Here is a 13,327-nt window from a genome sequence, read left to right as displayed (position 1 = left end):
TGGCACCCCCTTTGCACTCAGCAGCCCTTGACTTTTATGCCCCCAAGTGGGTGAGTCAGCCAGCTGCGCAGGAAGGGTGGATGCTACCTTCTTCATTCATTTTCACCTTCCAGGGTTGCATGGGTATGGAACCTTGGTGGGAACAAATGAAAGGTGGACACGGTCAGGGGAACAGGAAGGGAGGGAGACTCGTGCTTCCAGGGCTGTCCTTTATGGTCCCCAGAGCAAAACTTTTTGGCTTCCAGCTGCCACTGGGGAAGGGGTGACAGGCCATTAGGAACTGTGTTTGGTGGATGCCTAGAGGGAGCAGTTGTATTCATCTGACAGCATCTGTGCAAAAGTTATGTTCAGTTGGCATGCTCTGGTGGGGCCCATAGCCTCTCGCTGGGTCTAGAGGAGTGTGGAATGGAGGACTGGCTTGGTATGGTTTCTGCAGTGGGTGAGTAGCTGCTAGGGTTTATTTTCAGAGCTTCTGCATAGTTTCCCGTTTAAGTAAATATTTTCGGGGTTAGCTTTCCAAGGGGGAGGGAAAGAGGGAAGTTGCAACAAGTAGCCAGACTGTGCCCGAATAAAGCTCCAGGGCAGGAACCCTGCCCCCTACCGGCCAGTGAAAGCTCCTGGTAACCTCCCTCGATCCCCCTCCGGCCCCTGGAAAGAAGGTGCCACAGGTGGGATCTCTGACACTCCTCTGGCTAGAACCATCTCTTTCCCTGGGGCACAGCCGCTAAGACCTTCAAGTCCAGCTTCACCGCAAGACCATGCCCTGGCACAGCAGATCGATGGACTAGGACTGGCTGCTGGCAGGGGCACGGGTGTGAGTGTGGGTCTGCATACTACTGGGGAGAAGCATGATGTATATTTGTGTGTGTGTGTGTGGAGTTTACGTGTGGAGAGGCCCATTCGGGTATGTATCTCATATATATTGGAACAACAGTGTGTTTAGGTTTTTCCTGAAGACATGTTTGTGTCTCTGAGAATGGGTTGAGAGTCTGCATGCTAGTTTTTCTCTGTGTGTGAACATATGTGTGACAGTCAGTGTGTTTCCCTGTGTGGTCACAATGTGAAAGGGTGTGTGTTTCCGGTGCTATCAGGTGCCAACAGGGCCTGGCACATAACAGCCTTTCTGTCTCAGTGACTCGAATGATGATTGCGTATGGTGGTGTCTTTGTGAAAGTTCGCACAAAGCCTGTTTCCCTGGGAGTGGGAGTGTGGAAAATAGGAGGCAGGTAAGGGTATGTGGGCTCCAGAGTCTAAGCCTGGGACTGGTGGCTCAGCTCTGGGGACTCAAGGTGATGTTTCTGGTCTCTTGAGCCTCTGCGGACCCTCAGGCAATAGACGGTTCTTCACTCTGCTGCTCAGTGAAGGTCAGACAGCTGGGGCCATGTAAGCATAGACCTGCCCCGGGGGAAGCCAAGTTACACCGGAGAGAGCAGAGCCTCCCGAAGATGAGGAGTGCGCTGCCAGGGTTGGAGTTCTTCTTGTGGTGCCCGGTGGGGCCCATGCAGAGCAGTCTGAGCCTACTGGCGATTCCCTCGACCTTCAGGCCTGCACAGAGTAAAGGCAGAGGCATAGCTCCCCAGCCGAGTGAGCCCGCCCAGCTGTCCGCGGCTGCCCGCATCTTGGCCAGAACGACTCCGCAGTACTCAGAAAAGAGGCGCTAAAGGGTCTTCAGCGAACGCTGATTTCATCAGGGAGGGAAGTCTCCGAAGAGGTCCCAGCACTCTAGGATCTCGCTGTTCGAAGAGCGCCTCATTCCCTCTTTCCCGTGGATTCCAGGAGGCATGCCTGCACCGAAACATCCTGGGCGCAGAGGAGGAACGTGTTCCGTGCCCACAGCCCGTCATGACCCGAGACGCTAAAGCCACAACTTCCTCCTCGAGGAGTCCTGCACAGCTTGGAATCTGGCAGGATAGGCTTCCGAGCACCGCTTAATGTGGAGGGTGAAAGGTGGACCAGGTCCCCAAAAGGGAGAGGCTGCTACAGGTTAATGTACCCATACTAGGGACCGACTGAGGACGGTGTGCGGAGGCGCCCCCCCCCCACTGCCTTACGGGCCAAGCCCTGGTGCCCCCTGCTCCTATTAAAAACATGCGCCCACCGGCCAGGCCTCCACAGTCTCCTCAGGCTTCCCTTCTTGCCCCCTCCTTTCATCACAGTCCCAAAACGACCGATTTCAGAGCCTGGAGACCTTTCCTCTACATCCACACGCACCACCCGGGCTTTGTGCGGGCTCCGCGGCACTCCTTGGGGCCTGCGAACCTGCCCAGGGCATGCCATCAGGTTCTGCGGACTGCTGCCACCGCTGAGGAAGCCTACGTGGTCCGGTTTGTTCCCCAGCTCTGGCATCTCCAAACATGCATCCCTTCCTTGTTCAGCACACAGCTTCTCTTTTCTTACTCTCCTCCCGAAATGAAGAAAGAGGAGAGCGAGGGCCCTGCTCTGGTAATGGCGGGGAGAAGAGTCCCCAAGAGGAGACCACCCACCCCCTTCGTGCTTTTGAGGGAGTTTTCCCGACAGGAAAGCGGGAGGCAGGGCTTTGGGAGGGTGGGAGGAGGTTTCAGAGTTTTCGGTCCCTTCACCTTAAGGGCTGTTATGCGCTGTGAATGGGGGAAGGCGGCTCCCGATATCTGGGGCTCCTGGGACATCGCTGCCCAGAACGGTCCACCAGGGTGTCGAGTCCCTGTAGGGAAATCAGACACTGCTGCACTCCCGGATCACGGGCCTTGTGGTATATATCCATATATATATTTATGATTTCTAATTTTATTATAAAATAAAAGCAGAAATATTTCCCGAAGAACATTCACATGAGGGCGTAACAGGGAGACGGCAAGTCCGCGGCTCGGGAGGCACACTCTGCCGGAGCACTGTGGCCCCAGCCCGGGGAGGAAGAGGAGAGAACGCGGCCGGCCTCACTGGAGAGAAACAGAGGGGCAAGCGCAAGGGCGCCGCTCCGAGTCCCCAGCACCCCGGTCCTTTCTCTTTCGCTTAAGTTATTAGGCGCAGAGCGGACACCTGCAGCCCCACTGAACCTTGGGGAGGGCCTCTGGAGAAGGCCTGGTTCCTCTGCTCTTCCCCTGCCACGTCCACCCGGGAAAGCGAGTTAGGAGGATGCAATTAGACGTCCCGGAAGGAGGAGAAAGGCTCGGGGGTACAGATCTTGGGGCCAGGAGAGCAAGGGGCCGGCCAGAGGAGAGATAGAAAAAAAGAAATAGAGAAACAAAAACATACTGAGGGGTGACAAGCCAGAAATATGGAGGGATCGGGACCAGGGAAAGCAAGAAGGGGACGGAGAGAGGACAAGAGAGAAGGAAGGGAAAGGAACTGGAAGAAAGAGCGGGGAAGGGAAAAGGATAAAAGGGATGAGAAGGTCTGGAGGGAGAATATGAGAATGTGTATAATTTATTCCCTTCCCAGGTTCAAGGCCAGATCCCAGGCCTCCAAAACGATCTCAGAAGCAACTTGTTGAAAACAAATCCCAGACGAAGGCCAAACCGAAGAGCCATCCACCCTGCCCCCGCCGGCAGTTCGGCCGGCAGTTCTGCCCGCTCAGCGAGTGGGACTTTCAGTACCTGATGGGGCCGCCGGCACAGGGAGCCCTCCCGACATTGTCTCTGCGGTCCCCAGCGCCAAGCCTGGAAGGCGAGCGCGTCGAGGCAGGCGGGGCTCTAGGAGCCCAGGTCCACGAGGTTGGCCGACATGGGGTTGAGGATGGAGTCCTGCAGGCCGTGGTGGTGCTGCAGCGGGTCCGCGCCGCCTCCGCCCGGCACGGGCACGGGTACGGCGCTGGGGCCGGGAGGGTGGCCCAGGCTGTGCAGGGACGGCAGCCCAGGGGGCGGCGGCGGGCTGAGCAGCAGAGCGGGGCTCGACGACGAGTGGTCTGGCGTCCCCGACGGCGTCTTCTCGTCCTCCGAGCTGCCTAGCACCGACTTGCCGCTGCCATTCAGCGACGCAGCCAGCGGGTTGTGGCTGTTGGAGTTGGAGTTCTCGCTGTTCTCCCTGCAAATGCAGGAGCAAAGCGGCCGGGTCAGCGGGGAAACCGAGGCCGCTCGGCGCCACCGTGTCGCCCGGAGCCAGACCCCGCCGCTCGCCTCCGCGCCCGAGCCGCCGGGCGCTGCCCGCGGGTGTTTTCGGTTTCTACCATTTTCTCCGCCTGGCCTGGGGCTCTCGAGCTTTCTCCGATTCTCTTACTCGCTCAGTACAAGATTTTCTCTCTCTTGTCCTTTTCTCTGTGCCATCTCTATCCCTTCACGTCTCTTGTTCTTAACCTCTTGAATATCTCTCCTGTTCTTTGTAGATTGCGGCCCTACCGCCCCCCCCCCCCCCCCCGCCTTGCACTGAGTTGCTGACATTTCTTTGCCAGAGGAGAGGGGCCGCAGAGCAGGGCTCAGTAGAGTTGGGGGAGAAGGAGACAGGAAGGAAGGGAAGATGCCTGGATTTTCAGACGCTTGGCTCCCCAAACCAGAGTTGTTGAGTGGAGGTGGGGCTGGGAGAGCCAGGTGAAGTTAGAGCTCTCAAAGGCCTTCACCACTTAAGGGAAATCTCTGATTGAGGGTCAGCCTCCTGGAGCTAAGGGTCCTTTCTTTCTAGGTCCAAACTGGCAGGTCTTGTGAGGGCTCTCCTTGCTGGGCCCAAGGACAGGACAAAGCCCTCAGGTTGTAGCCTTCTCCCTGGTGGCACAGTGCAAACTTCCGCTGGAAGACTGGAAGCTGGGGGCTTGGAGAGCAGCCCTTGGTGGGGGGGATTGCTAATCCAGGCCTAGACTTTTCCAGCATATAGAAACTGGAGGGTTCTGCCACTCTCACCTGGGGCCTGGCCTGAGAACCTGAGTTCTTCAGGAGTCTGGATGCATGCCAGGCTGGGTAGAGGGGGACCCCAGCAAGGAGAACCCACCTCCTGCTCTGCCTTTGACTGTCAGCCCGGACCAGATCGGGAGATTTGGAATCTTGGGTCACTTTTCTCTTCACTGGCTTCCCAAGACCTTTCTTTCTGTTTTCCTGGAGGGGAACTTCCTACATGGCTGGCAATGGAGAACTTCCAACTGTACATACCCTGACCTCATTGTCTGGGAGGCCAGGATCGGCCTGAAGCTCCCCCTTCCACTTTCAGAGATCTGGTTCCGCTGTTCATCAACACCCCGCCACCCAACCCGGACCTTAATCATTTACTCTGGGCTGCACCACGCCCTATACCCCCAACCCCAGGTGTCTTGTTTTGCTGTTACACTCAGGCTGGATTTCTGTTCCCACAACCGGTTTTTCTCCCGTTTCCTCCTTCGTATTTGGGGTTCACAAGAGCCACAGGCTGGCAGTCACTAGGGCCTAATGGTCAACTGTTAGGCTGGTTCAGGAAGTCCTGGTTTCCTTGAGGACAAGGCAACTCCCAGCCCTTCTTCGGCTCTCAGTTCACCCCAGAACTACCAACCTCCCGCACTGTAGGGCCTGAGGGGAGAAGAGTCAAGAGCTGGACAGGCCAGGGAAGGACTGCTGGGTCCAAGAAGGCAGGCAAAAGGGCATGTGTTTCTCTTTGCTCTCCTACAGCTGACAATTCCTCCCAGTCTTGTTCCTCTTGGTCCTTCCTATAAAGGATAAAGTCTCCCTATCAACTTCCATATCCAGACAAGGACTATTCTTGCCCAGGCCCCTCCACGTGCAGGTCACACCAGGAAAGTATTAATCCTAGTCCTGACCCCTAATCTCACTTGGGCCTAGAGCCGAGTAAGACGAACAGGAAGTGCGCAGAAGTGCCCGTGAATTCGCACAGACAGCCCCAAATCTGCAGCCCTGAGAGAGTCCCCTCTGTCCTTCTGAAGACTGTCACACCCTGCCTCTTGTGTCCCCCATTGCACAGGATCCAGCCACTGTCTTGCTTTCGCCCCAAAGTTCGCTGCCTCTCCACTTTTCTTTGCAAGCGACCAGGGAGTGAGCTGACAACCTCCCCTATCGCTTTGCCCGCTTTAGACAAATTTCTGACCTCTCGGTCTCCCACCACAAGACCTGAAGGCCGGCAGGGTCAGTCGAGGCTGCAGCTGGGAAGTGGCAGGGACCGAGTATCCCGTTTAGGCCTCTTCCCAGGGGCTGCGCATACGCCCCGCGACCCCCACCCTGGAGCCCCGGGGGGAACTGGCGCCGAAGTTCTACTTACTCGTACCTTTCTTTGGCCTCCGCTGCCCGGTCGCGCTGCCGCCGGTTCTTGAACCAGTTGCTGACCTGCGTGGTGGTGAGGCCAGTGGCCTCGGCCAGCTCGCGCTTCTCGCGCGGTGAGGGGTAGGGGTTATGCGCGTACCACTCGCGCAGCACGCTGCGACTCTTTTCCTTGAAGCAGTAGCTGGTCTCCTCGCCGTCCCAGATGGAGCGCGGCAGCGGAAACTTGCGGCGCACGCGGTATTTGCCCACGGCGCCCAGGGGCCGGCCGCGCAGCTTCTCCGCCTCGATGTAGTGCGCCTTGAGCCACAGCTGCTGCAGCTTGGCGTGGTTGTGCGGCGAGAACTGGTGGCTCTCCAGGATCTTGTAGAGCTCGCGGAAGTTGCCGCGGTGGAAGGCCACCACCGCCTTGGCCTTGAGCACACTCTCATTCTTGTGGAGGTGCTCGCAGGCGGGCAGCGACCACAGGAAGCGGCCCAGCCGCTCGATGTTGCCGCCCTGCTGCAGCACCTCGCACACGCACGCCACTTGCTCCTGCGTGAAGCCGAAGGTTGGCAGCATGGACATGGTGCCGGCTGCGCCCCCGCCCGCCCGCCCGCGCGCGCCCTCACCGCGCTGCGCTGTCCGGCATGGGCGCCTCCCCGCCGGGCCGTCCGCGCCGAGAGGCGGGCGGGGCTGCCCCCCCGGCCCCGCGCGGTCTCCCGGCGAACTCCGAGTCACTGCAGCCCGTCCCGGCGCCGGCCGCAGCTGCCGCGCTCCTCCGCGCCCCCGCCGCCTTCGCGCCTCGCCTGCGCCCTCGTCCAAGCCCGGGGGTCGCCCGGGGCGCCGCTCCGCATGCTCCGCGCCTGCCCGCCGCTCCCTCGCTCGTTTCTCGCTCGCTCTCCCTCCCGTCTAGCTCGCTCGCTGCTTTTTTAATAATATTATTCTAAGCGGGCATGAGGCGCGGCGGCCCGCGCCCTGATTGGTCTGGTTATCTGACCCGGGGCCTGCCCGCGCCAGACAATAGTCGGAGTCAAATTATTCGCCATGGAGACGCTGTCAGTCACTGGTAACCCGAGCCCCGGCGGGTCGGGCGGCTCCCCCCGGCCGGCTCCGCTGACAGATCGCCGGGCTCAGCGCAAAGCCGAGGGCGGCCCGAGACGCGAGCGGGAGGTGCTCCAAGAACCTGGGAGGAGGAGAGGACCGGGCGGGGGCCGGCGGCGGTGGTGATTGACGGGGCGGACGCCCAAAGAGCAAGGGAGAGGACGGGCACGGGAAGGGGGAGGCGGAGTGGAAACGCTAGGAGAAGAAAAGGGGAGGATCGAGGTGGGGAGGGAAGACGGGAGAGGAGAAGGCGGGGAACTGTTTAAGGGGGTGCTGGGAGGAAGAGGAGTGAGAAGGGTGGAGGGTACCTCGAGGGGGAAGAAACTTAGAACAGCTTTCTCCAGGCCCCACCGGGTGCCCTACCCCGACTCCAGGTCTTCAGCCTCCTCCCGGGCCTGCGTTTTGGGGATAGATTCTGCCCTGGAGCGGACCAGTAGGATGGGAGAGTTTGGACGTGCTTGGGCGCCTCTCAAAGATTTGGTTTTTCCTCCTGACAGCGCCCCGCCCCCATCCTAGGAACTCCGGACCTGGGCGGTCTTCGAGGGAAAGGGGGAGGGAGTAGGAGACAGAAGTGGAGAAGATTTGGCAGTGGCCGCAGGCGGACGCCTGAGAGTCAACTTCTTGGAGGATCCCGCCTTTCCTCTTTCTCCTAACGCGGCCGGCTGCCCCGAGGTCGGTACCGCCCCAGCTCTGTGCTTTCTGCTCTTTGCCCGGCAGGGACTCACACTTAACCCTACGGGTACCACGGCCCAGGAAACGCCAGGCACTAACTTGGGGCCTTTAAGAAAAGTGACTCCTGTCTGCTGCGCCAGCAGTCTGCTCACGGGGAGGCGAGGGCATAGAGTCTAGGACGCCCGTGGCCTTCGCCGGTGGGTGGTCCGGAAGGGCAGAGTAGGCGCAAGACTTGTCCCACCCTCTGGCCTCTGAGCTCGGACTTGGCTTCGGGCATCTCCAGCCTGGGAACCAGATCTCCGAGCTCCGGAATAAGGGTCTTAAAAGGGGAATCCTGGTTTTTTCGTTTGTGTCTCTATAAGGGAGTGCATGGAAGCAGTGGTGCTGGTTCTCCTGGAGGAGGACATGGAAAAGTAGGTGGAAGATCTGGAGTTGGAAGGCGGGGGAGAGGGGTGCTGCTGCTGTTTCTACGGTTTTGAAAAACCCGGGGCTTAGCTTCTTCCTGGACTGGTCCTTTTCATTTCGGTTTCCTGGTCTTTGCTCTGAGCTGTTGGGAGGCCGGAGTCAACTCTGCTTCCAGTTCCAGGACCCAGGCCAGCACAGAGCCTGGACTCTGCCCTCAGCTTAGAACTGTGGAACCTTTGTCTAGGCCACAAATCTCCCCCACCCCATCCTTTAAAATTTTCTCTGGAGGTTGTGCTAGGAGCACGAGATGGGCGTCCAGAACCTTGGGTTCAAGTTTTTGCTTTGCTTGGTGTCTAGGAGAAAAGTCTGAGTTTATTTCATCTCCTTAGTGAGATTTCCAGAAGTTTCCCCCTGCTTTATCAGTCTAGAAGTCCTCTGGGGGAGTTGCAGGCATGAAAGAGTGGAACCCTGGGACTCACGCTAAGACTTGCTTTTGGAGGCCTCCTGGGTGTGTGTTATGAGATCAGGGCTGTAAAAATAGGTTCCAAGCCAGTGCTAGGGACAGCTCCCTGTAGACGTGCAGGTGGCATCTTCGAGTGTGTCTATTGGGTGGGAGGAGCTCTGCTGCATCCAGGCCACTCTATCCCCAGTCCTGTGTGCTGCTACCCGGGATTCACACAACAGTCAGTCTTAGAGGCTTCTGGAAGACATGGCGAAGTATTTCTCCCTGGCTGCACTAATGTTCACAGTCTACCTTGCTGACCCCCAAGAATGGGCAGCCTACTCTTTCCAAGACCTCATCTTCAGCCACATGGTTAATGATAGGAAGTTGGTCCAAGCTCTCAACCATGGCCATCTTACATCTTGGCAAGGTCAGGCTGGGCTGAGGGGGAGTGGGGACCACTCACCATGTGAGTGGGCTTAGGCAGTAGATTCTTGATATAAGACTGGGCTTATGATCTGTTCCACTTCACTTTCTCCCACTAGTAGATGAGGCTTGTGTGATCTTTCTTGTGTCCCTGCTGATTCTGGGGAGGGCTGAGTCTGAGAATCCTCAGCTTGAAAAGGCAAGTGAATTTTGCATCTTTAGCCCGAACTTCCACCATGAATCTACCCCTCCCTGGTCTGTTGGAACTTCAGGATTGAACTTCCCCCAGAGCTGGGTTCTGCCCTGGTCAGCTAAGGCATGTTTTCTGAAACTTCAGACTCACTGTTCTTTCCAGCTTTGCCTTTTTTGGGACCCCTGGCTGCCAAGCCCCAGAGTCACCCGTGCCAAAAGCATAGCCGTGGACCTGGATAATATCATGTGCGCCATGTGAAAAGTCATCACAGAGCAAGCATGGAAAACCTGGAACACCATGACCCAATGTCTGGGTGTATGTGCCTATGCCACCAGCTCTCCCCTTCCCTCCATATCGTAGGAAACTGGCTCTAGCAGGTCTGGGCTAGAACCTCTTGTTAGCAGGGACAGCTGAGTGCCTGCCCTATAAAGGTTACAAGCTCAGCTAGACTCTCCACCATCTGAAGCCCCCTCCCTGCCTTCCCCCCTTGCTGGTAGTATTTGCCACAGGACAGAGCACCTGGCAGTATTTGGGTGAGGTGAGTTAAGGCAACCTTGGCTCCAGGTTCCAGTGCTCAGAGCAGCTGCTGGAGAAGCCTTGGTTCTAACCCACCCCAATCTATCCAATCCCATATTCCTTCCATCTGAAGACATGCTGGGGAGGTCTGCACTGGTCACTTCATCAGGCACAAATAAGACAGGCTCTATGGTGGGGAAGTGGAAAACTTGTAGGTAGGTGGAAATTTGGCACTCACTGAAATGTGTTCTTTCGCCTCCAAGGTGTGCTGGAGGTCCCATGGGATCATACTTTCTGGAAGGCAGCAGTGCAGGTACATAGGTGAACTCACTGACAGACTGTCCCTGCCCCTTGCTCAGGAACAGTCTGGGGGCTTTTGTGTCTGGAACTCCCCAGAGCAAGGCCCCAGCAACCACCCCGCCCTCCCCCCCCCCCCCGCCCCCACAGATGGCACCTGATTCCCAGTCCAGTGCTAGCATATTGCCCACTAACAGAACTTCTTCAGAAAGGAGAATGCAACCTCACCAGCCTCCTAGGGGCTTCCCTGACTTTGGGTTGAGGCCATTTGGGAAAGAACGGGGTGATGTAAGGAGGAGCTGCTTGAAGGCTATTTCCAACGCTAGCAGAGGAAGGAGCGAGGGGGCGGGGTGCTCGGTGTCAAAACGGAAGGCCAGAAAAGGTTTTTTAAATCTTTACTTTTTCCAGTCTTTGAAGGCAGACCACCCCCCCACCCCCACCCCTTACCCTGAGTCAGGACATACTATGGCTTTGGAGCCGCCAATCCCTGGGGACCTCCCCATAGCGCAGGTCGCACCAGGTTGCGACATCTGGGACATCGCTGCCAGGGGTGGGGGTGGAGGTGGTGAGCGTCAGCGCCCCCTATTCCCGCAGCACCCTAGCTGAGACCTGGCCTCCCACATCCGCCTAGACCGCTGCGCGTTTCGTTGCAAGCGGGCAAGTGGCGCAGGGCGGGTGTGCGCTGAGGCTCCCGCGGCCTCCCTGCGGCGGGGCCCTGGGCCCTGGGGCCCCTCAGGTTGCATGGCGGCCCCGGGGTGGGGGGAGGGACCAGAGTAGTATTTGCACTCCACGGTTTTCTGTGTTGCCCATCGTTTGGGGGCAGTCAAGGCGCAGGCATTCCACTCACATAAATCTCCATTTCAGAAAGTGACCCCCAAGGCATCCCAACCCCGGGAAAGGTTTCGCGCTGGACTCCCAGCGTTAGCCCTCCGGAAAAAGCGCGACTCGGGGCGTCACCGACGCCGCATGTGCCTGGCACGGTCACAAGCCCCCCAGGGCCGGAGTAGCAGGGTCCCTCTCTGGGCCTTTTGTTCCACACCCACGAGGCGGCCTAGAAGGCCCTCCCGAGACAACGGTTCGGAGGTCGCGGGCTCACAGGGATTCTTGTTCCAACGAAAAGAGTGAGAACTAGGGCTGGGGTCGTTTGGAGGCCGGCAAATCGGTGACTCAGCCCGAGAAGGCACCAGCACCGAGAAAGACCAAGCGGGACCTGAGGCGGGTACCCAGGCCCAGGGCGCTGTCCGCCCTCGGATGGCGCCCCGCCTGGCTCTCTCTGCCTTCTCTCCCCGCCCGCGGTCACGGTCAGGGCTGGAGTCCCTTCCTGCCTGAGCCACGCTCCCTCCCGGGCTGGCAGGGGAACTGGCAGGGTACGCTGGGCCCCTTCGCCGGCGGAGAGGTTGGGGTGTGGGCACGGCGGGCCGGGCATCCGGGTGGGGCGGCCAGGCTCTCGGTTTTGGGTTAAGGAAGCAGCCTAAGTCCGCCGCCTGATTTTTGTTCTTGGTTTTTTGTTTGTTTGTTTGTTTGTTTGTTTGTTTTTCTTCTTTCTTTTGTGTGGGCCCCAGAGGGCCTTTGCGTCCTTAAACCTGCCTTGGCCAAGTTTGCCCGAGAGAGCCCCCAAGCGGCAGGTCCCAGAGTCAGGGTCGTTGGGTGGGTGCGCAGTAGTCCCCAGGCCTCTAGTGGAGGAGGGAGAGGGCGCCAGGAGGGCCAGATGGTGCCTCAGTACCCACCGGCCGCCAGCACTAGCTGAACGTTTGCGCTGGCAGAGAGGCCACTAGAAGTAGGGCGCATTGGGGATGTGCGCTCCCTTGGGGTGCACTAGTTTGCCAGGGTCTGATCGCAGGACCTCTGGGGAACAGTCACTGGCTTTTAACCCTGGTATCTCCACCACCTCTACCCACCTGCGTGTCCCCCCCTCCTCCGGGAATCCGGATCTGCCTTGCACACAGTGGGTGCCCAGGAAATGTTTGAATGGATGCCTGAATGACCAGTGGAATTTGACTGACAGCTGCAACTGCGGAGTACCAGGCCAGTAGAAAAAACGGCCTTTTTCCTCTTCTTTTCTCCTGTTCTTCCCTCCCAGCTCTCCTCCTCTTTGTAGGGGAAGTCTCAGAGACATTTGCGGGCTTCCTCCAACCAGAAGCACTAGGAGCCAGAGAGTCTCTGTAGGGCCACATAGAAACTGCAGACTGTACTCGCAGCTGTTAGAAATTCTTTCTAACTGCCTGTAGCATTACCAGGTTCCCTTGGGTTGCAGGAAAGAAAGTTTTCTAAGTCGAGCTGGTCTAATTTTTCTGGGGCTGCTGTCTTTAGTTGCATTTCCTTAGTTACTTTACAAAAATCCTCTGTAGGCAACGTGTAGATCAGGTTTCCTATAAGAAGTGACTTTTTTTTTTCTTCTTTCCATTACCTGTGAGAAATTCTATCCGGGAGTAGGGATTCCTGGCTTGGCACTTCTCTCTCCTGCAGTATCTATTTTGATTAGCATTAATTACAATGCATCAACCCCACTCATCAGTGATACCCCCGCCCCCTGGCTAGTGACTGCTGTTGGCTCTCCCGATTTGGGTGGCACCTAGGCAAGAGGGCACTCTTCCCCAGCCATTGGAAGCAGCCACACAGGGCTTTCCACCAAGTTCTGCATCTTTTAAAGGGAAGCTGAAAAAAGCCAGATTGTTCTTAACTTGGAAATCTAATACTTTATTTTGTTGTCTCTGTGAATTAAGGCTAAAATCCTGGGGCTGTTTCTGATCGAAGAATGTGTGCTAATTAATTTATGCACCGTGCTGTGAAAACGCTCTAATAAAGTCAGTAGAAACAAGATATAGCCCTGCTGGGGAGGGCACAGAGCTTAGGAAAACCTGTGTGCGAGGCTGTTGCAGAAGGACCAGGACAATGTCAACCTCAAATAGATGTCCTGGTAGCACTGTGGCATCGAGTTTTTGATGACAGGTGTGGCTGGCCCTCTGGCAATTACCATCTTTGTTCCAATCATTCTAGTATAGTTGCACTGTTAGTAAATGCTCACCGTTGGGGACAGTGGTGTGGGTGGAACAGAGGGCATGGGCTTTGTTGTCAGACAGAACTGGGTCCTTGGTCCAGACCCATCACTGTAGTAAATTACTCACTCTTGGAGCCTGTTTTGCTCATTTG

The 13,327-nt window shown here is 57.6% G+C and overlaps 1 protein-coding gene across 1 annotated transcript; it reads right to left on the bottom strand.

Moving 5' to 3' along the window:
* Positions 1-2,787: 2,787 nt before the first annotated feature.
* SIX2 (SIX homeobox 2) lies at positions 2,788-6,954 on the bottom strand. The gene is made up of 2 exons (XM_059134578.1): positions 6,151-6,954; positions 2,788-3,999 (listed from the first exon to the last, which is right to left on the bottom strand). Exons 1-2 carry the CDS (start codon positions 6,708-6,710, stop codon positions 3,669-3,671), a joined length of 891 nt encoding a protein of 296 aa, XP_058990561.1. The 5' UTR covers positions 6,711-6,954; the 3' UTR covers positions 2,788-3,668.
* Between the last annotated feature and the right edge of the window lie 6,373 nt (positions 6,955-13,327).

This window comes from Mustela lutreola, chromosome 9 (assembly GCF_030435805.1).
Source record: "Mustela lutreola isolate mMusLut2 chromosome 9, mMusLut2.pri, whole genome shotgun sequence".
In the NCBI taxonomy this organism is placed as follows: domain Eukaryota; kingdom Metazoa; phylum Chordata; class Mammalia; order Carnivora; family Mustelidae; genus Mustela; species Mustela lutreola.
The sequence above is the reverse complement of the archived record's forward strand: the minus strand, read 5'-3'. Positions and strand labels throughout refer to the sequence as shown.

Coding starts and splice junctions, on each gene's coding strand:
- SIX2 (XM_059134578.1), bottom strand. CDS start 6,710: ATGTCCATGCTGCCAACCTTCGGCTTCACGCAGGAGCAAGTGGCGTGC. Junction 4,000..6,150: donor GCAGCGGAGGCCAAAGAAAG/GTACGAGTAAGT, acceptor CTGCATTTGCAG/GGAGAACAGCGAGAACTCCA.